Genomic DNA, 23,790 nt, shown 5'->3' with positions numbered 1-23,790 from the left:
TGGGGACGGGGAAATGGTAGAGGAGAGAAATGGGATGGTACGGGGGCGCCACCTTAAAGCCGCTCTTTTGCAGACACCATTAAGTTCTGTTCATTAAGGTGACTTTGAAGAGTGGAGATGTGAGATTGGGTGTGCAGGCGAGGATCTATGAAGACACACACACACCCCCTTACTACAGGCACTCCGGTCGTCCAGGGCAGTGGTTCTCAGGGTGTGATCTCCGGACCAGCAGCATCACCATCACCTGGGGGCTTGTTAGAAATGTAACAATCAGAAACTCTGGGGTGGGACCCAGGAACCATTCATTAACTAGTCCTCCAGGCGACTCTGATGCACGCTAGTCTGAGAGCCTTCCTAGGGCTAGGAAACCGGAGTCGCCAGATTTACCGTTATTATTCTCGGTTGCCGCCAGACAGTGAGCCCTTCATTAGGTAACCTAAAATTCCCTGGCAGCAGCGGGTGAGAGACGTCCCCATCGCTCAGCCCGAAGCCAGGAGCTGCAGAAGACAAATAGCCCCTTCTCCGTGGATTGCAACCCAAGGCAGCCCAAGGAAACAAGGCAGTCCGTTATTTCCTCCTGGGGCACCCGTATGGGGTGGGTGAAGGAGAAACTAGCAAAAGAGCCATACAGAATTAACACCCGAAGCAACACTTACCCATAAACATTTGCACATTTCGCCTCCTGTCCGTCAACTTGGACTGATCTGCGGCTCCCAGCGGAGGCGGCGAGAAGGCGACCGGAGGCTGGGGTTTCTGGACGGTCTTTGGGCAGGACTTGAGGAGCCGCTGTTTCTCTTGCCTAATGTCGTCGATTACTAGCAGGCGCACCAGCACATGGTATATGGAGAGGCTGTGCACATAGGTTACTCTAGTGTCTCCCGCTCCCACACCTCCTGGCCCTGTTGCTCCAGCTTCCCACCCCCATCCCACAACACACCCTCTGCTTTAAACGGGCAGCTGACGGTAAGGTTCTCTAAATTTCTCCTCTGGGGCAAACTCATCCTCAAGATTCCCCAGTTGAAGTCCAGAAACAAACCCACACATCCTTGTTAAAAAAACTTTAATGTGATTTTAAAGGAATCTCTGGAATGGCGTGTGTTTGAACGCAGTGCGGCAGACTGGATCTCTGCCGTCCCCCATCCCCAACCTCCAATTAAGGTATATACGGCCAGTTGGATGATCCACTGTGCTTTTATTTTAAATCATGATAGACAGATTGCGTGAAAAACAAGGAATTCCAAAGAATTTCCTGCTCTGGGAAGAGAAGTTAAATCTATATTTAACAACATTTGAAGCTGTCAAGAATGCTTTGTGGTTGGATAACAGAGGCAGAAAAATGTTAAAAACGCAGGCTACTGCTATACCCAAATATGGAAATATTGTTACGTCTGGTGTCTGATTCACCATCTGGAAATACTTACAACCATGAAGTCAAATAGAAAAGACGCCACAACAGAAGCCAGGAACCCTCCTCTCCATTCTTTCTCTACCATCTCCCTCTGTTCAACCCGTACTGTCCCTACACCCCTCCTCCCCCCCCCCGCCCCCCAGTCACTTCATTAAGAAGGAAACAATAATGAAATGATAAGGCAAGAAAAAGTGTTTTGTAAATAATAATTGATGTATTAACCTGTGTACGTGTTGGGCCCACACTTTCCTCATTGTATTTGTATAACACCTGACAATCCATTGTCTTGAAAAGTCTCCCACCCCTAACCCTCCAACAGAGCTTTAGAGATCCCACTCCCTCTAGCAAATGCTGCTTCCGTTTATGAAAGGGCACTTTGGAATGAATGAAACTGAACTCCTTCCTGCAAGATTTCTCTCCACTGGAGTGTGTTTTCATCCTGACAGCTTCTCATTGTGCTTATCAGGAAAGTCAGCATTAGCACTAAGGGACTTTTCAAGCAAGACTGCTAAATTATGAAGTCTGAACAGCCCTAAACATTAAAAAGGATAAGTAGTTATCCTAGAGCATATGAGTCTCACATGATAATTTTTATTAAAATTATGCAAGAAGTTTTTGAAACTTGCAGGGAAAGTTTATCAATCACACTAATGGTATTGGCGATGTTCAAGTAAATTGTCTTGTGGTGGGGTCTTCTATTGAGTGTGTTGCAGGTAGAACAGGATCTTAAAATCTGCTGACATTTTTACGGCAAAATATTACATCCTAAATCTCTTTTCTTTACTTGGAGAGAAGGGCATTGCAATTCATTTAAAATGGGAGGCTTCCAGTGGTCCCTAGGAAAGGAGTTAAAAACCCCACAAAACGTCCAGCTTGAAGAAGTCTGCTTTTTTATTCATAGGGCACAATGGTCCTGGAATCTGGTTTGGCCTTGCGGTCTTTGCAGGTGACGATTTCAGGCCAAAGCACTCCACGGTGGTCCCCTGCACTTCTGGCTGGCTGCTTGGTTAGCATAGCCTCCTGCCCGCGGAGGGAGGCGGAAGGGCTTACCCCGTCTCCTGCATCCGTGAGGAAGTATAAGTCAGCCTCCCGGAGAACTCCCCGCATTCGTTTCCTCTCGGACTTCCAACCCAGGCAGTGGGCTGGAACTAAAGTGGGAACCTCCAAAAACAAACAAGTACAACATACCCAAAAGAGGGAAGGGCTGGAGGAGTGGGGGAGACCTCTGCCTGGGAATTTGCCAGACGATGGAGAAGTTTCCCCCCGCCCCCCCGCCTTTTCATTCATAAATGCCACTGTGGGTATTAATTTGCAGTTCACTGAACTTTGCTAATAAACATCATGCCAAAGCTTTGGGACTTGTTCCGAACACGCCTCTTTGAAGTCCACAAATATTCCTGGCTCAGAGACACACTCCTCTTCCCCGTTCTACTCTTTCAACAGATAACTTGCCTCTCACCTTCGCTGTAAACAAGCAAACAGCTCACTGCCTTCCCGGGTGAGGGCTTCAGTGGCTGCCCGGTCAACTCGCATCACCAAACAAAACGACTTTTGTTCTTCCCTCTCAGGTCCTCCCACCCACCCAGTCCAGGCAAAGTTCTGAAATGGCCCCCCTCGCCCCTCACGACCCTCCAACCACTATCACCACCATCACGCCCCAAAGAACCCTTCCCAACATAAGTCGTAATTTAAGGTGGAAAAAACGAACTGTTTTCTTGACCGGTCTGGGACACACACTGGGACACACACACACACACACACATACACACACACACACACACACACACACACACACACACACAAAGGTGCAATGGAGCCAGGGGAGGCGCTTGGCAGCAGCCCGCGCCAACCAGCATTCCTGAGATGTTTGAGAATTCTGGAACGCGCAGACAGAGCCGACGTCACTGCAACACGCGGCGCCTCCGCCGGCCCGTATAAAAGGCGGGCTCCGGGGCGCCTGGGCAGACCGCGAGCGAGAGCGCCCCCGAGCAGCGCCCGCGCCCTCCGCGCCTTCTCCGCCCGGACCTTCAGCGAAAGACGCCCGCCAGCCGCCCAGCCCTCGCCTCCCTGCCCACAGGGCCCACCGCGCCGCCACCCCGACCCCGCTGCACACGGCCTGTCCGCTGCGCACCAGCTTGTTGGCGTCTCCGTCGCCGCGCTCGCCCCGGGCTACTCCTGCGCGCCACAATGAGCTCCCGCATCGCCAGGGCGCTCGCCTTAGTCGTCACCCTTCTCCACTTGACCAGGCTGGTGAGTTGGACTCTCCTTTTGCCACCGATTCCCCGTCCGCTCTCCAGCCCCTTCCCCTGGTCCCAGATTGCCCACGGCAGGAAAAGTTAAAATAAGTTCGCGATCGTTTGTGGGTTGCCGTTTCTTTAAGCACTCTCCCCCTCCCCCCGAAGACGTGTCGGGACCTCTTGGTGGGAGCAGCCTTCCGAGGTGGCCGGGCTGGACGAGATCAGAGGCTCCCCGTCGACAGGGTCGGAGACCCCCGTCCCTTCCTGAGGCAGCCGCTGCGCCCCTCCTGCGAACCGCGCCGAGTCTCATGCGTATCTTCTCCCCCTTCCAGGCGCTCTCCACCTGCCCCGCTGCCTGCCACTGCCCTCTGGAGGCGCCCAAGTGCGCGCCGGGAGTCGGGCTGGTCCGGGACGGCTGCGGCTGCTGTAAGGTCTGCGCCAAGCAGCTCAACGAGGACTGCAGCAAAACGCAGCCCTGCGACCACACCAAGGGGCTGGAATGCAACTTCGGCGCCAGCTCCACCGCTCTGAAGGGGATCTGCAGAGGTAAGATGCTTGTGGTTTGGCCCCTTTAAAAAAAATACTAGTCCCCATAGTCCAGAAGTTTAGTAATTTTGAGACCATGTATGGTGATGCTTTGTTGTTGGTAGCTTGGCAGAAAGGCACATGATTTCAGCAGTCTGGAATGCAATTCAGTGTGTCTGGGCCCAACGAAAGCGCATACGGAAAAGTGATTCCTGACTAACTTATTGTTCTGGTCTGGAGTCTCCGGGGAATTGTAGGGAACTTTACCATAAATTGAATTTAACAGCAGAAAATATGTATGAGTTTCAGGCGGTGGTTTGGAATCTTAACTTATCCCCTTCTACCTTTCTCTTTTGGTGATCTTTGCAGCTCAGTCGGAGGGCAGACCCTGTGAATATAACTCCAGAATCTACCAAAACGGGGAAAGTTTCCAGCCCAACTGTAAACATCAGTGCACATGTATTGATGGCGCCGTGGGCTGCATTCCTCTGTGTCCCCAAGAACTATCTCTCCCCAACTTGGGCTGTCCCAACCCTCGGCTGGTCAAAGTTACCGGGCAGTGCTGCGAGGAGTGGGTCTGTGACGAGGATAGTATCAAGGACCCCATGGAGGACCAGGACGGCCTCCTTGGCAAGGAGCTGGGATTCGATGCCTCCGAGGTGGAGTTGACGAGAAACAATGAATTGATTGCAGTTGGAAAAGGCAGCTCACTGAAGCGGCTCCCTGGTAAGTGGAGACTGAGCACTTCAGACACTGTACTGAGATGCATTTCTGGTCTAAATCTTTGTAGAAATGAGTACTTGAGCCTGTTTGTGTCGGTATGCCTCTGAGAAGTCTTCCCTCTTATTTGTCTCTAGTTTTTGGAATGGAGCCTCGCATCCTATACAACCCTTTACAAGGCCAGAAATGTATTGTTCAAACAACTTCATGGTCCCAGTGCTCAAAGACCTGTGGAACTGGTATCTCCACACGAGTTACCAATGACAACCCTGAGTGCCGCCTTGTGAAAGAAACCCGGATTTGTGAGGTGCGGCCTTGTGGACAGCCAGTGTACAGCAGCCTGAAAGTAAGTTCCTTCAGGGACGTGTAGACTGTTGCCTGGCAGGTGGGTGGGACGTGAACATCTTTTTGAAGAAAGAGAAATATCACCCCTAACTTTCCTTCTCTCTCTCTTACAGAAGGGCAAGAAATGCAGCAAGACCAAAAAATCTCCCAAACCAGTCAGGTTTACTTACGCTGGATGTTTGAGTGTGAAGAAATACCGGCCCAAGTACTGCGGTTCCTGCGTGGACGGCCGATGCTGCACGCCCCAGCTGACCAGGACTGTGAAGATGCGGTTCCGCTGCGAAGATGGGGAGACATTTTCCAAGAACGTCATGATGATCCAGTCCTGCAAATGCAACTACAACTGCCCGCATGCCAATGAAGCAGCGTTTCCCTTCTACAGGCTGTTCAATGACATTCACAAATTTAGGGACTAAATGCTACCTGGGTTTCCAGGGCACACCTAGACAAACAAGGGAGAAGAGTGTCAGAATCAGAATCATGGAGAAAATGGGTGGGGGCGGTGTGGGTGATGGGACTCATTGTAGAAAGGAAGCCTTGCTCATTCTTGAGGAGCATTAAGGTATTTCGAAACTGCCAAGGGTGCTGGTGCAGATGGACACTAATGCAGCCACGATTGGAGAATACTTTGCTTCATAGTATTGGAGCACATGTTACTGCTTCATTTTGGAGCTTGTGGTGTTGATGACTTTCTGTTTTCTGTTTGTAAATTATTTGCTAAGCATATTTTCTCTAGGCTTTTTTCCTTTTGGGGTTCTACAGTCGTAAAAGAGATAATAAGATTAGTTGGACAGTTTAAAGCTTTTATTCATCCTTTGACAAAAGTAAATGGGAGGGCATTCCATCCCTTCCTGAAGGGGGACACTCCATGAGTGTCTGTGAGAGGCAGCTATCTGCACTCTAAAATGCAAACAGAAATCAGGTGTTTTAAGACTGAATGTTTTATTTATCAAAATGTAGCTTTTGGGGAGGGAGGGGAAATGTAATACTGGAATAATTTGTAAATGATTTTAATTTTATATTCAGTGAAAAGATTTTATTTATGGAATTAACCATTTAATAAAGAAATATTTACCTAATATCTGAGTGTATGCCATTCAGTATTTTTAGAGGTGCTCCAAAGTCATTAGGAACCACCTAGCTCACGTACTCAATTATTCAAACAGGACTTATTGGGATACAGCAGTGAATTAAGCTATTAAAATAAGATAATGATTGCTTTTATACCTTCAGTAGAGAAAAGTCTTTGCATATAAAGTAATGTTTAAAAAACATGTATTGAACATGACATTGTATGAAGCACAAGAAAGATGCTGAAGCTAAATTTGTGATTTAAGAAAACAGCGCTTTATGTTCATCAGAATGTAAAGCCTAAGAGTCTCCATCACTCTGTGAGATGGCTATAATAATTTATTATTTTAATGACCAGGTTAGTGGGCATGTCACTTTAGTAGAGTAGAGAAACCCTTTAATGAAAAGGGGTAGTTCATAATTCAGGCTGCCCACATCCAGATCCATGGGCAAGACTGAATATAATTCATGTATTCTAAAGACTTGCTTGTTTATAACTTTATATTTTCCCAATACCGTTCCTAAAAATTAGGAGAACTACTTAGAAATTTACCCTTGGCTGTTATCAGGAAAAATCTGAGTCTATAGGAGTCAGTTTGTTTTCACTAAATGAGCTTGAAGCATGACTTGTGTTAATCCTAATAAGCTGGTGATTAGGTAAACATGCTGTTAAATGCAAAGGAATGCAAGGAATTTCAAGTACTTTTCCAATAGCGCGAGAGCCAAGCTACCCCATCCCCCTTTCCTTTTTATAATATATGTTATATTGATGGGGGAGGGAGCAGTTATATAGAGTTGGCTATTCAGAAGGTCAAAGGTCCAGAGCATTCCTAAAAGAAAGGGACCCAAATCATAGGTCTAGGAGAGGTTGAGAAGGCTGTGTCAATGTTTGTGAAAATGTCGGTAGCCTGTTTCAGAAGCATCTTCATCTTTAGAAAGTGCTGACAATAAACCTTTTATAGGGAGAAGTTTTCCTTTCATCATCATTGTTGGCTCCTGTTCAAATCCATAGTGAAATATTTCAGTCCGCACTTAGTTAAGAGAGTACTTGAGTTTTTAGGCAGAAGAGAAAGTGCTTTTAAAAGGAATGGAGGGGGACAGCTCCTGGGATCCTGAAGGGATTTTTCCAAGTAGATTAAATAATATCCATACTTTAATGAAGACCCACAGAAAAATACTGCCTAAGCAATGGTTTTAAAGCCTTATGGAAATGCATAAAGGTTAATATAAATGCACTAGTAAAATCTGTGGCCAAAAGCCTTCACTTCTGATTTTGACTTGCCTGAAATATTACAGCTTGTGCCTTCTGAATAGTCAGTTTTCTTGCCTGAGGCATTCAGATGTTAAGGTATTTGAGAATTTAAACACCACGTGGCCCAGTCGTGGATGCAGTTAAACTTGTCAGTGCAATGTAACATGTGAAACATAATAAAGGTGTGAGGTTTTTGTGGTGCAATCTTGTTAACAGACATCTAAATCCATAGGCAAGATTTACACATTCCCAAGCATCAACCCTGAAGTATTGCCCTCCAACACTGGAGTCCAACAAATTGCTTCTTATGCAGAGATCAAGGAGCAATATTTTATAGATCCTTTCAGTGTGCAGGGAAGTAGTATTTGTCCAAATAAGCTCAAATCTGAAACAGAACCTAGTATGGGAAAACACTGAAACTTTGGGTTATTAATCTCATCCTAGTAAATACAATGAGGGTGATTGAAAGTGCCAATTCCATTTACAATAAGTGTGTTCAATTAATAAAGAAGATGAATACAAGCAAATTATGTCTTTTATTTAGCTATAGAAAAAACTGAAGAAATTAAAAGTAGTGGAGAATAAAATTATGATATTTAGAACATGTAAGTTTTACCTACATCCAGAATGGAGCTCTGTCCACTTTAAATATGAGAAAACAAACCAAAAATTATGCATCTGCATATATGAAATAGAAGTTACATATAGAAATATTCATTATAATATATATGTACCTTCCCAGGCACAGTAAAGACCTTGGGTTGTTCTTGCTTTTCAATCCAAAAGATCCTGGTGGTCTTGAGCTGTTTTTTGGTAGAGATTTTAGAACTGAGAGAGTGATCTCAGAATCTTAGGCATTCCACGAATTTTAAGAAATACTCTATGGGACATTTAGCAGCACAGCAAGTAGTCTCACTAGGACTATTTTTTCATATGAACATATGTGTTGTCTGCTCCACAAAGAGATGCAACTGAGTCAAAATTAGCAAAGCATATTTTAGAGTTATGTTTTCCAACAGAGGGAACAGACTTGGTTTGTCCACAACGTCTTCTGGCAGCCTTCTGGCACTATTTGAAAGTCAGTTGAGCAATAGCAGTGGTTCAGTATGACCACAGTACAGAGCAAAGCTATGCTCTGGGCAGAATGGCAGGTGTTACAGTAGGAAGAATCCCATGGAATCATGTCTTTTAGCACCAGCTCTGCCATGAATTCACTAGGTGACTCTGGGCAAGTTTCTGTTTCACTCCCTCATGTTAAAGTAGGAAAATAGCTTTCAGCATTTTTGTCACCCCAAAAACCCTTTCTCATACACCCACTTCAGTACATTGGCTCTCATACCTTAAAACCTTTGTCTCCTCAAGTAACCACATGTGTGAACTGAAAACTGCTTAAGACTTTCTGTCATCAAATGCACTTGTTTCCATGAAACGTCTGAAAATGTACTGTGGCTAGACACCCCCCTCCCTCTACTTTTTAAAGCACCCTTGGTTAGAGGACACAGCAATCCCTGGATCTCAGAGTCTACAGGTCCGTACTTTAACCTCACTGTATAGCCCTATCCAGACCTCATTAACTCCCTGCCCTAAACAAGTGATGCTTTAAAACAAAGCATATTCTGAAACATGACAATGACCCATTTGTCCTACAAATAGATTAGATATATCTGTGACTTACTTCATTGGTGGTGGGCAATATTCATCCATGTAATCTTATAAACTACAATTAATAAATACTCAGATGCATTTGTTACTGCTTTGCTGTTTCCATATATTCTGTTCATATATTCTGAATCTACCCCTTTCTCATCTCCAGAGCAAACCTCTAGATGAGACCACCATCATCCCTTGTCTGAATTACCAGAATGGCCTCCTCATTTATAGCATATTGTATTTTCCAAAGGTGGCTGCAACAATATCTCCCACTCCATGTGCCCTTCTGCAATGTGCCTCTGTTGCTCCCCCATTAATAGGTGGGGTCTATTTCTCCACCCTCTTGGATCTGGGTGAGCTCTTGACCTGTGAATGTGGAGGAAGCAATGCAATGTGGTACCAGTTCCACGTGCAGTACTGGCTAGGAATTCCTCCATCCTTTCTCTTAGAAATGAGCTTCCATATAAGAAGTACAACTACTCTGAGACCAGCAGACTGTGAGAAGCTGAAGCCACATGGATAGGCCTTAGAGAATGAGTTGCCATGTGGAGAAAGAGAAAGGACCAGGAGCACTTGAGCATTATACCTGTCCATGAAGAAACTATCTTGGAAGTGAATCCTCCAGCCTCAGCCACCCCAGCTGATGTCTTGTGAACCAGAGATGAGCTGCCCAGCTGAGTCCTTCCCATAGTTCCTGACCCACAAAATAGTGGGCAAACCAATATGGTAATTTTAAAGAAATAAGTTTTGGGTTTGTTTGTTACAAAGCAATAGATAACCAAAATATCATTGGTTTCCATTCTCACCCTTTTATATTTTTAAACTGACTGTTTAAAAATGTAAATTGGCCGGGTGCGGTGGCTCATGCCTGTAATCCCAGCACTTTGGGAGGCCGAGGCAGGTGGATCACAAGGTCAGGAGATCGAGACCATCCTGGCTAACACGGTGAAACCCCGTCTCTGCTGAAAATACAAAAAATTAGCCAGGCGTGGTGGCGGGCGCCTGTAGTCCCAGCTACTCAGGAGGCTGAGGCAGGAGAATGGCGTGAACCCGGGAGGCGGAGCTTGCAGTGAGCCAAGATCGCACCACTGCACTCCAGCCTGGGCGACAGAGCGAGACTCTGTCTCAAAAAAAAAAGAAAAAAGAAAAAAAAAGAAAAAATTGTAAATTAGACTATATGGATCCTTGGGTTAAAGGCTCCAATGGTGTCCCACTGCTGTCAAAGTAGAGATTTAGCTTCTTACTTGGCACCCAGGTCCTGGACCCTGCCTACTTCTTACCATTCACCCTCATTCACTGTACTTCCACTTGCCTTTTCTTCTTCTTTGAAAAAGCCAAGCAAGTTCTCCTGCAGGGCCTTTGCACTAGCGTTCCTCTGCCTCAAATGCCCCTTCCCCTGACCTAGGCTTCTTCTTGGCATGTAGGTCTCAGCACAAATGTTACCTTCTTAGCAACCTTTCCTCACCACCCAGTCTAAATTATTAATAGTTCCTTACACCAAGAAGTTTTTTAAGGGGCAGAACAAAAAGGTGGAATAAAAATCCCCAACAATCATCTCCCCTACAGGAACACCAAATTTAACAACTACCTACACAAAAAAGAACCTTTACAAGAACCAGAATTCAGGTGAGCACTCAGTACCAGTTTCTAACTTTATATCATTGAAAGAGGCACTGAAGAGGGTAGGAAAGACAGTCTTGAATCACTGCCACCACCCCTCCCCCATTCTCTGGCAGCAGCCACATGGTGCAGAGAATCTGTGCTCTTGGGAGAGGGAGAGTACAGCAACTGGGAGACTGCCTGGAACGCAGTGCTGCCCTGTCACAGCAGAGATGCCCACCTATGGAGGTAACATTCAGCCCTGCCCTAGCCAGAGGAGAATCACCCATCCCAGTGGTAAGAGCCTGAGTTCTGGCAAGCCTTACCACCATGGGCTGAAGTGCCTTGGGGACGTAAATAAACTTAAAAGGCAGTCTCGGCTGTAAGGACTGCAAGTCCTGGCACTGAGCTGGGCTCAGAGCAGGTGGATTTTAAGGACATGTGACTTACTGAGATACCAGTTGGGGCAGCTAAGGGAGAGCTTGCATCACCCTTCTCCCAAACCCAGGCAGCACAGCCTGTGGCTCCAAAAGATACCCCTACCTCCCACTTGAGGAGAAGAGAGGGAAGAATAAGGAGGACTTTGTCTTGCATCTTGGATACCAGCTCAGCCACAGTGGGATAGGGCACAGGTCACAGTTGTGAGGCCCCCATTCCAAGTCCTAGCTTGCCAACCACATTTCTAGACACATGTTGGGCCAGAAGGGAACCTGCTACCTTCAAGGTAAGGACTCGGAACTGGCAAGACCTGTTACCTGCTGACTAAAGAGTCCCTGGGCCCTGAATAACCAGCAGTGATACCCAGATAGTATGCTGTGGGCCTTGGATGAGACTTTGAGATGTGATGACTTCAGGTGAGACTCAGCATATTTCCAGCTATTGTGACTATGATGAGAGACTGCTTCTGCTTGAGAAAAGCAGACGAAAAAGCAAAGGGAACCTTGTATTGCATCACAGGTACCAGCTCAGCCACAGTGGAGTATAATACCAAGAGGGGTCTTGGGTCCCCAGTTCCAGGCCCTGGGTCTTGAATGGCACTTCTGGACCTGCCCTGGGCCAGAGAAGAGCCCACTGGCCTGAAAGGTGAATCCCAGGCCTGGCACCATGCACCACTAGCTGACTGAAGAGCCCTTAGGCTTAAGAAGAATATCAGTGGTAGTCTGGCAGTACTCCTCTTGGGTCCGTGGTGGTGGTGGCTACAGGGTGAGGCTCCTCTTCCTCTGAAAAGGGGATGGAAGAGTGGGAAGGACTGTGTCTCATGGTTTGAGTGCTAGCTTAGGCACGGTAGTGTAAAGCACCAGATAGACTTCTAAGGTTGTTGACTCGAGTCCCTAGATCCTGGATGGCATCTCTGGACCTTCCCAGGGCCTGGGGGAACTTGCTGCCCTGAAGGGAAAGACACAAACCTGGCTGCTTTACCACCTGCTGATCGTAGAGCCCCAGGGCTTTGAGTCAACACAGATGGTACTAGGTAGTGGTTACAGGGGGCCTTGGGTGAGACCCAGTGCTGTGCTGTCTTCAAGTCTGACCTGGCACAGCTCCAGAGGTGGTGGCTGCAGGGGTGTTTGTGTCACCCTACCCCCCCAGCCCCAGGTGGCTCAGCACACACAGAGAGAGACTCCATTTGTTTGGGAGAAAGTAAGGGAAGATAACGAAAGTCTCTGCCTAGTAACCCAGAGAATTATCTGGATCTTATCCAATACCAACAAGGTGGTACCTCTGTAAGCCTGCAAGAACCACAGCATTCTTGGGTTTGGGGTGCCCCCTAATACAGATATGGCTTAGATCACAACACCCAAGTCCTTTTGAATACCTGGAAAACCTTCCCAAGAAGGATAGGTGCAAACAAGCATAGACTGTGAAGAGTACAACAAATACCCAACTCTTCAATGCTCAGACAAAGCTGAACATCCACAAGCATCAAGACCATCCAGGAAAATATGACCTCACCAAACAAACTAAATAAGTCACCAGGGACCAATGCTGGAGAAACGGAGATATGTGACCTTTCAGACAGAAAATTCAAAATAGCTGTTTTGAGGAAATTCAAAATAATACAAAAAAGAAATTCAGAATTCTATTAGGTAAATTTAGCAAAGAGATTGAAATAATTAAAAAGAATCAAGCAGAAATTCTGGAGTTAAAAAATGCAATTGGTATACTAAAGAATGTGTCAGAGTCTCTTAATAGCAGAATTGATCAAGCAGAAGAAAGAATTAGTGAGTTTGAAGATATGTGATATGGTTTGGGTCTGTGTCCCCACCCAAATCTCATCTTGTAGCTCCCATAATTCCCATGTGTTGTGGGAGGGACTTGGTGGGAGTTAATTGAATCAGGGGGTGAGTCTTTCCCAAGCTGTTCTTGTGATAGTAAGTTTCATGAGATCTAATGGTTTTAAAAATGGGAGTTTCCCTGCACAAACTCTCTTCTCTTGTCTGCCACCATGTGAGACATGACTTTCACCTTCCACCATGATTGAGGCCTCCCCAGCCATGTGGAACTGTAAGTCCATTAAACCTCTTTCTTTTGCAAATTGCCCAGTCTCGGGTATGTCTTCATCAGCAGCATGAAAATGGGCTAATGCAATATGCTATTTGAAAATACACAGTCAGAGAAGACAAAGAAAAAAGAATAAAAAAGAATGGAGCATGCCTTCAAGATCTAGAAAATAGCATCAAAAGGGCAAACCTCAGAGTTGTCAGCCTTAAAGAGGAAGTAAAGAAAGAGATAGGCTAGAAAGTTTACTCAAAGGGATAATAACAGAGAACTTCCTAATCCTAGAGAAAGAGATCAATATTCAAGTACAAGAAGGTTATAGAACGACAAGCAGATTTAACCCAAAGATTACCTCAAGGCGTTTAAGAATCAAACTCCCAAACATCAAGGATAAAGAAAGAATCCTAAAGGCAGCAAGAGAAAAGAAACAAATAACATAAAATGGAGTTCCAATATGCTGGGCAACAGACTTTTCAGTGCAAACCTTACAGGTCAGGAGAGAGTGGCATGACATATTTCAAGGGCTGAAGAGAAAAAACTTTTACCATAGAATAGTATATCTGGTGAAAATAGTCTTCAAACATGAAGGAAAAATTAAGACTTTCCCAGACAAATAAAAGCTGAGGGATTTCATCAACAATAGACCTATCCTACAAGAAATGTTAAAGGGAGTACTTCAATCAGAAAGAAAAATGTTAACGAGTAATAAGACACCATCTGAAGGTACAAAACTCACTGAGAATAGTAAGTACACGGAAAAACACAGACTATTATAGCAGTTTAACTGTGGTATGTAAACTACTCTTATGTTAAGTAGAAAGAATAAAAGATGAACCAATCAAAAATAATAACTAGGCCAGGCATGATGGCTCATGCCTGTAATCCCAGCACTTTGGGAGGCTGAGACAGGTGGATCATCTGAGGTCAGGAGTTCAAGACCAGCCTGACCAACATGGTGACACCCTGTCTCTACTAAAAATACAAAAATTAGCCAGGCGGGATTGCTCATGCCTGTAGCCCCAGGTACTCAAGAGGCTGAGACAGGAGAATTGCTTGAATCTGGGAGGTGAAGGTTGCAGTGAGCCGAGATCACACCACTGCACTGCAGCCTGGGTAACAGAGCGAGATTCCATCTCAAATAAATAAATAAATAAATAAATAATAATAACTACAACAACTTTTCAAGACACAGTACAATAAAATATAAATGGAAACAACAAAAAGCCTTGAAGTTGAAGTGTAGCGTTTTTATTAGTTTTATTTTTGCTTGTTTGTTTATATAAGCAGTGCTAAGTTGTTATCAGCTTAAAATAATGGGTTATAGGATAGTATTTGCAGACATGGTAATTGGAGGTCAAAAAACATATAACAGATACACATAAAATAAGAAGCAAGAAATTAAATCATACCATCAGACAAAATTATCTTCACTAAAAGGAAAGAAGGAATAGAAGATGACAAAACAACCAAAAAACAAATTACAAAATAGCAAGAGTAAGTGCTTACTTATCAGTAATAACAGGGAATATAAATGGACTAAATTATTCAATAAAAAGACATAAAATGACTAAATGAATTAAAAAACCAAGATCCAAGGAGCTGTTGCCTACAAGAAACACACTTCACCTATAAAGACACAAGTAGACTGAAAATAAAGGAATGGAAAAAGTTATTTGATGCCAATGTAAACCAAAAAAGAATACCTATACTTATATCAGACAAAATAGATTTCAAGACAAAAACTGTAAGAAGAGACAAAGAAGGTCATTCAATAATAACAAAGGGGTCAATTCAGCAAGAGAATATATTATAACAATTGTCAACATATATGCACCCAACACTGGACCACCCAGATATATAAAGCCAATATTATTAGGGCTAAAGAATGAAAATACATGATGATCTCACTCCAACTTGAACTCTCTCACTGATTACTTGATGACAATAAAATACCTGATATTCTGCAAAAAACAAACAAAAAACAAAAACAAAACAAACAAAAAAAGAATGAAATAGATCTTAATACAATAAAAGTTAGAGACTTCAACACTCCACTTTCAGCATTGAACAGATCTCCCAGAGACAGAATCAACAAAGAAACATTGGACTTTCTCCACTACAGACCAAATGGACCTAATAAATACTTATACCCCAAAGAAAGGAAATCATATATTCATTTCCATGTTTATTACAGCACTGTTCACAATAGCCAAGATTTGGAAGCAACCTAAGTGTCCATCAACAGATGAATGTATCAAGGAAAAAGTGGTACATACACACAATGAAGTTCTATTCAGTCATAAGAAAGAATGAGATTCTGTCATTTGCAACAACATGGATGGAACTGAAGGTTATTATGTTAAGCAAAATAAGCCAGGCACAGGAAGTCAAACTTTGCATGTTCTTGCTTATTTCTGGAAGCTAAAATTTAAAGCAATTGAACTCATGGAGATAGAGAGTAGAAGGATGGTTACTAGAGTTTGGAAAGGGTATTGGAGGGTTGAGGAGGAAGTGGGGATGGTTAACAGGTACAAAAAGATAGAACAAATAAGACCTAGTATTTGCCAGCACAACAGGGTGACTACAGTAAAAAATAATTTAATTATACATTTTAAAATAACTAACAGTATAATTGGATTATTTGTAACACAAAGGATAAATGCTTGAGGTAATGAATACTTAATTTACCCTGATGTGATTATTATGCATTGCATGCCTGTATCAAAATATCTCATGTAATCCATAAATATATATACCTTCCATGTACCCACAAAAATTGAAAATAAATTTAAAAAGTTTTATGTTCCTTGTAGCACTTAGCACTATCTGGTATTTTCTTGTTTATTTATTACATCTCTTCCTTCAAGAATGGGAGCAGAAGTTTCCCTGGACAACATGGTGAAACCCCGTCTCTACTAAAAATACAAAAATTAGCTGAGTATGGTGGCGCATGCCTGTAATCCCAGCTACTTGGGAGGCTGAGGCACGAGAATCACTTGAACCCAGCAGGTGGAGGTTGCAGTGAGCCGAGATCGCACCACTGCACTCCAGCCTGGTGACAGAGCAAGACTCTGTCTCAAAAAAAAAAAAAAAAAGAAAAGAAAAGAAAAGAAAAATTGCTTTACACTGTGACCAGCATAAAGTAGATGCTCACTAGCATAAAGTAGATGCTCACTAATTTATAGAACAAATGTTGTCTTATGCTGAAGCTAAATTAGAAGGCACCCACTCACAGGCACAATGTCTTCCTTCTACTTCACCTTGGACTTTTTTCTAGCCAACTGCTAACCATTCTTTCATTTTTTTCTTGCATTCGTACATCCAGTCACTAGACACTTATCTGGTACCTCTATATTCCAGGCATAGTGCTATGCAGTAGTTAAAGAAGCACAGTTCCTTTACTTTGTGGTAAGGGAGGCATATGTGTAAGCAAAATTGAGTTAAGATTAGGTTCAGCTACAAGTAACAGAAAATCCAAATCATAATGGCTTAAGAGGTGGGCATGGTGGCTCATGACTGTAATCCCAACAATTTGGGAGGCTGAGGCAGGAGGATTGTTTGAGGCCAAAATAGCCTCTGCTATTTTGTTGCTTCACCATGCACAGCCTCTGTTCCCTAGTTTGCCTTATGGCACATGGCCTCGCTTAGCTGCAGGGAAGAGTAGGAAATGTAGTTTTTACTCTAGGTTGCTATGTACTTAGGTGAAAATTAGAGATCCTGCTACTACAGAAGGGAGAACAGGTATTGGGGGACACCTAGCAGTCTATACTACATAGCCAAAAATAGGCTGTAACAAGTCTAATGAGCACAGAGGAGGCTGGAGGAGAGTTACCAACTTCCTGGTTCTGGGATCAAAGAGAGCTTCCTGGAGGAGTTGTCACTTCAGCTGTTTTTTAAAGATAAATAGATTGGAAACTATTCAAAAGCCTTGGTTAACAGGTTGAAAATTTCTGAAATAACCAGTGATACTTTCCCCATTTCAGCCATAAAGAGAAATCAAAGACAGCTGTGCCACCTGGGTTTGGAGTCTGAAAGGCCATTTGTATTTGAAATAGTTTGTGTTTTTGCTTTGGGTTTAGAAATATCATGAAAAGTGTACTTGTATCAGGGTTCTCTGGAGAAACAGAAGAGAGAGATTTTAAGGAATTGGCTTATGCAGTTGTGGGGGCTGGCAAGTCCAAAATCCTTGGGGTAAGCCAGCAGGCTGGAATTCAGGTTGGAGTTAAATCTGCAGATCAGGCCAGGTGGACTGGAAACTCAGGCATGGTTTCTATGGTGTAATCTTGAAGTCAGATTCTTTCTTCTTTGTAAAACCTCAGTCTTTGCTCTTAATGCCTTCAACTGAATACATGATGGCCACCCTACTATGGCAGGATGCTTTGCTTTATTCAAAGTCTACTGATTCAAATGTTAATTACATGTGAAAAATACTATCACAACAATATCTAGACTGGTGTTTGGCCAAACAAATGGGCACCATAGCCTAGTCAAGTTGACATATAAAATTAACCATCAAAGTACCCATTTAGTGGAATATTTTCAGAGGCAGAAATTCTTGCCCATTCTCTAAACTAGAGTAAATTTGAGCAGTCAGAAAAGCAGAAGTTTTGCTGAATCATACCTAGCGTTCCCCAGCCTTGTCATTGAGCCCACAGAAGTGTGGGGAAGGGCTCCAGCATATATTTTGCATTAACTAGATTCAGGGGATACCTCAAAAAGGCTCCTGGGCCACTGACCTCAAGCTTCATGCAGAACAGCAGGATCTAGCCACCTCTCAGTCAGGATGGCTATGGGGTGGAAGACTGCAGGGAGAGCCTCCTAAGAGCTCTAGAGAAGGGCCCTCTCCAAATCTGCATGGACACGGCAGGCCACAGCCCAGCACTTGCACAATTAGTGAACCTTTCTCTGTCCTTTCATACAAATCTCCATTGTAGCAATGATATCGCCCCACTGTGATTGTCTGTTTAACTGTTTCCCCACCAGATTTTAAACTCCCTGAAGTTTTGTCAATGAGTGAGTACCAAGTAAGAATAGATTGAAAGGAATTTGAGAGCTATCTTACAGCACCTCCAGATCTCTTTTGGAAAAGAGAGAGCAAGTTTTTTCTACATTGCCGCAGGGCAGAGGTCCAAGGCTAGTAGTCCCACTAGAATCTGACAAATAGACATGTTTTGTTCAGCATACATGGCATTTATAAAACTGGATTGGGCTGGGTATAGTGGCTCATGCCTGTAATCCTAGCACTTTAGGAGGCCAAGGCAGGAGGATCTCTTGAGCCCAGGAGTTCAAGAGCAGCCTGGGCAACAAAGTGAGACTCTGTCTCTATAAAAAAAATTAAAAAAATAGCCAGGCACTGTGGTGGATGCCTGTGGTCCCAGCTACATGGGAGGCTGAGGCAGGAGAATGACTTGAGCCCAGAAGGTGGAGGCTGTATTGAAACAGATTCATACTAGTATACTCCAGCTTGGGTGACAGAGTGAGACTCTGACACACACATGCACACACACACACACACACACACACACAAACTGGCTTGTCGCCAATGTTTGAAAACTGGGAGGTTTTTTTTTTAAAGTAAAATATCTGGCTTCCTTTGAAAAATTTATACATATGAGCAATTTCTACATGGTGGGAGCTGAGTTGCAGCGCTCTCCTGAGAGGGTGCTCTGCAGTTCACTAGCATAGAGACTGATGGAGAACAGGCTGGGCGTGGTGGCTCACGCCTGTAATCCTAGCACTTTGGGAGGCTGAGGGGGGTGGATCACTTGAGGTCAGGAGTTCAAAAACAGCCTGGGCAACATGGTGAAACCTCATCTACTAAAAATACAAAAAAATTAACTGGGGGTGGTGGCGGGCACCTGTAATCTCAGCTATTCGGGAGGCTGAGGCAGGAGAATCCCTTGAATCTGAGAGGCGAAGGTTGCAGTGAGCAGAGGTCGCACTGCACTCCAGTCTAGGTGACAGAGCAAGACTCTGCCTCAAAAAAAAAAAAAAAAAGAGAGAGAGAGATTGATGGAGAACAGGTGTGTGTGTGTGTGTGTGTGTGCCCATGCGTGCACATGCACACACATGGTCAGGGGAGTTAAAGGGCAGGAAGAGATTTCTTTAAAAATTCAGATTCTTTCTAAAGAAAGCACAACCTGGACCACCCCTTTTACTGTGGAAGTACTTAGAAGAATAATTTTAGGCATGGAAATGCTGTTATAAATTCAGGAAAGAATAGAGACCATCTCAAATCACCATGCTGCTGTAAACATGCCCCACCGCCCAGCCCCGCTTCCTTCTACCATTCCAGTCTGTGTATTTTTGTGGGGAAGTGTACCTATTCCATTTATAATAACACGTCATATTTTCCAACTGACACCGGATAAGTTAATCAAAGATATACACTGCATCCTGAACGTCTGCTGAATTTAACCATCTATTTTTATGGTAACCAAAGAGACTTCCCAGGGGCATTGCTGCAGATAGCCAGGGGGTTGGCTCTAAAATTTTTTTAATTGACTCAAAGTCCTTATTTCCAGTGCTACCAAATAAATAATACTTATATTTGCAGAGGCATTCAATGAACTCCGAGAGATAGAAGACTTGCCCAAGTAGTTATAGTTAGTTAGCCACTTATGAAGTAAAAGGTAGACCCCAGAGGATTTATTCTCTGACTGTCTCCCTGACAAAGGCATTTGGGGCACAGGAAGGCACTTGGGTCACAGGGAGGTCCGTCTAGGAGACAGGTTCTTGGTGTCAACTGGGCTCCTGGGAAGATTTCCGCCCACGGATTTCCTAGAGGCGAATCAGCACCACCAACTTCCCATAACAGAGGTAACACCTTTCTCCAGCAAACGGAGATTGATCCGAGTAGTGAAAACTCAGCTCTTCTGTTAAGAGCATTTGCTGGTTAAAATAAAGGAGCTCATCCACAGTGGGAGTTTACATTCTGGGCTCCTAGGGCAAACTTTCAGACAGGTCTCTCTTATCCTCCAAATTAGTTCGTTCTTGGAAAAGAGCCCATGTCTTGAGTTGACCTCTTTCATTTAAGAAGAGACTTGGCCATTTAAGATGTTCTCTTTAATGTTTGAGTTCTGATGTTGTTGGTTTCCCTATGGGTTGTAACTCATTATGGATCAATGATGCTGAAGGAGAAATCTTCTGTGAGGAGAGAAACTTCTGAGAAAGGAAATCCTTGATAATAAAAAGAGATCAGTAGAAGAAATTCCTTCTTCTTTGCTGAATATCACCTTTCCTGAGCCAGGAAGGAGATATGACTGACACACTGGAGATAGTGGAGCAGCAAGGGAAAAGCCTCGGGGTCCCTAAAGAGATCCTTGAGCTGCTGGATTACCTGGCCCTGGACCCAGCTGCCATCCAGACCTCTTGTTTGGTGGATAATAATCTCCCCACTGTTTAAATTTTTTTTGTTAAGCTGTTACTTGCAGCCAAAACTATCCCAACTGATATACTTGGGTCTTTTTTTGCCCATTGACTTCATAAATAATACAACAATAATAAAACAAAGGAGAAGAAAGTATTTTCTGAGATGTGAATGAATGAACAAACAAACAAATATTTGGCAGGAGTATAATTCTTTCATTCATTTACTTATCATTTGCTGAGTGTGTAGTGCATGACAGGCCACGGGCCAGCCAGACGAGGTGGCCAAACAAAGAAATAATAAGACATCGTCCGAGCCTCAAGGATGTCACACCTAGCAGAAATATCCATGTATAAAAATAATCCTGGTACACTGTAACAGTGCGAGAGAACCCAGTAATATGAGAGCATAGAGGGTAGTCAGAGAAAGCTTCACAGAAGACAAAACATTCGAAGTGGGTCTGGAAGGATGAATAAGAGTTTACTATTTGGGGTTAACTCCAGAAGTGGAAAACACCACCGTGTTGGAAGCCTTGGGGTACTCTCAAAGTCAGCAAATTTATAGCCTCATGCAAGACCTGAGTAGTAACAGCCATTTTGCATCTTGTTTTTTATGGCTAATAAGAGAAAAAGCAAAAACAGGGACCTATAAGAGATGGGAGATGTGCCCCGGTGATGGGGACAGGCCTGTCCCTTCCATGGGAGGTATCTTTGGAAATCCCCCATCTCCACGGTAATAAGAGCTGCCAGCCGGCAGAGGATGAATTAGCACTGGCACCATCAGAAACAAGCTGGACACAGCTGAGTGCAGACAGGACACCACATCATCTGGGACAAGAGAGCAGACTGCTATGACAGGTTGGTCTCAGGCCGACAGGACCCAGCCTGGGCCTGACCCACTGGTGAGTCACCCAGGGCAGCCCCAGTTGACTCCTTGGACCCAACAGCAAAGGCAAAACAACCAGAGAGAGGAAGCCTGGATGACTTGGTTACTGCCACCTGATGCTCTTGCGTTTGTGCCACAGGTCAGATTCCCGCAGGAGGCCAGCTCCTTAACAGCTTCCGGTTCCTCCTGGAGTAGTGTTCCTACTTACCACTAGCTGTGCACAGCTCTCTTGTCCAGGATTTTAAAGCCTGCAGCAATGTGATAGGTAAACAAAGTGCCATAGAAGCAGCTCCATTCTGGCTCCTTAAACCTCACCTATTCCCCAGGTGCAAAAGAACTATTACAGCTACACTTGCAAACAAAGTGAATGTCAAAAAAGGTATAAACAGCAAGTGTCTTAACATTCTGTATGGGCAAGAATGATAAAGCAATTCATAGTCTCTATGTGCCATATTAATAATGATAACTGAATTAAAGAATTTGGATTATATTATTATGTCAATACACTTGGTCTAAACCATTTCAGGTGTTTGCATATGCTCCTAAGAATGTATTTAATTCCTGTGGTTGCTCTCAGTGTCTGCCTAGAAGCTGTACATTCTCCTTCTGCTCTCATAAGTTTGAAGCCAGGTCCCTTGGCATGCTGTGTAAACACAGCCATTTAAATAAATAGAACATGGCCACAGTTCAGCACCAGCAACAAGAGCCACTGCTTTTTTGGGTGAGGAATGGTGAAGCCGAAAAAAGAAAAGGAAGAAATCCCCTGTAACATTAGACAGATTGTAAGGAATTTTTCTGAATTTTGGCCAAGAAGCTAAGATTAGCAGTCATATTGCACCCTTTTTATAATAAACTTTTGGCCTCAATCACAGAAATTCATTCATTTGACATACATCTACATATCGGATATGGTTTGGCTCTGTGTCCACACCCAAATCTCATGTCGAATTGCAATCCCCAATGTTGGCAGAGAGACCTGGTGGGAAGCAATTAGGTCATGGGGGCGGATTTCTCCCTTGCTGTTCTTGTGAGTTATCCTGAGATCTGGTTGTTTGAAAGTGTGTAGCAATTCTTCCTTTGCTCTCTCTCTCCTGCCACCATGTGAAGATGTGCTTGCTTCCCCTTTGCCCTTCTGCCATGATTGTAAGTTTCCTGAGGCCTCCCCAGCCATGCTTCCTGTACAGCCTGTGGAACTATGAGTCAACTAAACCTCTTTCTTCATAAATTACCCAGTCTCAGGTAGTTCTGTATAGCAGTGTGAAAACAGACTAATATAATATCTATCTATATCTATATCCATATTTATATATCTGTATGTCTATATCTATGCTCATATACACACAGAAATGTCTTTTATATTTCTGTTACAGGTTAAGCACTGGGAGGCACAAATGAATGAGGACTTGCCATCTAGGAGTCAGAGAATCAGCACAAATCTTGTCATGTCATAGCTGAAGAGCTGCCACCTAGACCTGTTCCTGCTGCCTCACTCTGGTTTTCCCATGGCCCATATGGAAGGGAACCAGGGTTGGGCTACCACCATTTTGTGCTCCCCGATTGGAGAATGGGTGAGGCCTCTCCATCCCAGCTTCCCTGGATAACTTAATTTAAGCTTATGACACATATTCTCTGAAAGGCAAATCCATGAGGTGTATTCACAAAGAGGACATCAAATCCCACTTGGAGTCCTGTGTCATTAAACCATTATAGTCAGCCCTCCATATCCCTACATTCTGCATCCGTGGATTCAACCACCCATGAATAAAAAACATCCAGAAAAAAAAAAGTTGATGGTAGTGTCTGTGCTGAACAAGTTCAGACCTTTTTTGGTCATTTTTCCCTAAACAATACAGTATAACAACGATGTACATAGCATGTAGATTGTATTAGGTATTTATAAGTAATCTAGAGGTGATTTAAAGTATAAAGGAGGATGTGCATAGGTTATATGCAAATAGTATGCCATTTTATATAAGTTATTTGAGCATCTCATCTATGGGTTTTGGTATCCATGGAGGTCCTGGAACCAATCCCCCACAGATACCAAGGGACAAGTGTATTTAGCATTTTCATATACCCTGTTTAATCTGCGTAAGACCCTGACAATTCCAAGATATGCTATCATTTTACACACCACTAAGAAAAACCAGCCAACTAGACTATGGCATGCCATCTGCAGTAAGATGGATTCTGATTGCAGAACTGTTAAAGGATTTTTTGAAAAGTACTTTCT

General features: G+C 43.9%; 2 protein-coding genes and 1 non-coding gene across 3 annotated transcripts in view; 2 read left to right on the top strand and 1 right to left on the bottom strand.

Annotated features, from left to right (window-relative positions):
• The window catches only part of DDAH1 (dimethylarginine dimethylaminohydrolase 1), a 266,430-nt gene extending 265,269 nt beyond the window's left edge, over positions 1–1,161 (bottom strand). Inside the window, exons 1-2 of the mRNA XM_063718593.1 lie at positions 657–1,161; positions 53–251 (exon numbers count right to left, since the gene is read on the bottom strand). The gene's annotated coding sequence lies outside the window, so the exon portion shown is untranslated. The remainder of the gene's footprint in view (positions 1–52; positions 252–656) is intronic.
• A 1,583-nt stretch (positions 1,162–2,744) lies between these two features.
• Positions 2,745–6,314, top strand: CCN1 (cellular communication network factor 1). The gene is made up of 5 exons (XM_002810655.6): positions 2,745–3,658; positions 3,978–4,191; positions 4,540–4,896; positions 5,028–5,236; positions 5,349–6,314. The coding sequence occupies exons 1-5, from the start codon at positions 3,596–3,598 to the stop codon at positions 5,649–5,651; spliced, it is 1,146 nt and encodes a 381-aa protein (XP_002810701.3). The 5' UTR covers positions 2,745–3,595; the 3' UTR covers positions 5,652–6,314.
• An 8,876-nt stretch (positions 6,315–15,190) lies between these two features.
• Positions 15,191–15,267, top strand: LOC112131311 (small nucleolar RNA SNORD81). Its single transcript, XR_002913405.1, has one exon. It is a non-coding gene; the product is annotated as a small nucleolar RNA SNORD81 (small nucleolar RNA).
• Positions 15,268–23,790: the final 8,523 nt, after the last annotated feature.

This window comes from Pongo abelii, chromosome 1 (assembly GCF_028885655.2).
Source record: "Pongo abelii isolate AG06213 chromosome 1, NHGRI_mPonAbe1-v2.0_pri, whole genome shotgun sequence".
Lineage (NCBI taxonomy): Eukaryota > Metazoa > Chordata > Mammalia > Primates > Hominidae > Pongo > Pongo abelii.
Note: the sequence above shows the minus strand (reverse complement) of the source record. Positions and strands in the feature narration are given on the sequence as shown.

Excerpts from the sequence above, each read along its gene's own strand:
- CCN1 (XM_002810655.6), top strand. The coding sequence starts at position 3,596 with ATGAGCTCCCGCATCGCCAGGGCGCTCGCCTTAGTCGTCACCCTTCTC. Across the intron at positions 4,192-4,539 it reads TCTGAAGGGGATCTGCAGAG|CTCAGTCGGAGGGCAGACCC; the intron begins GTAAGATGCTTG and ends TGATCTTTGCAG. Across the intron at positions 4,897-5,027 it reads CTCACTGAAGCGGCTCCCTG|TTTTTGGAATGGAGCCTCGC; the intron begins GTAAGTGGAGAC and ends ATTTGTCTCTAG.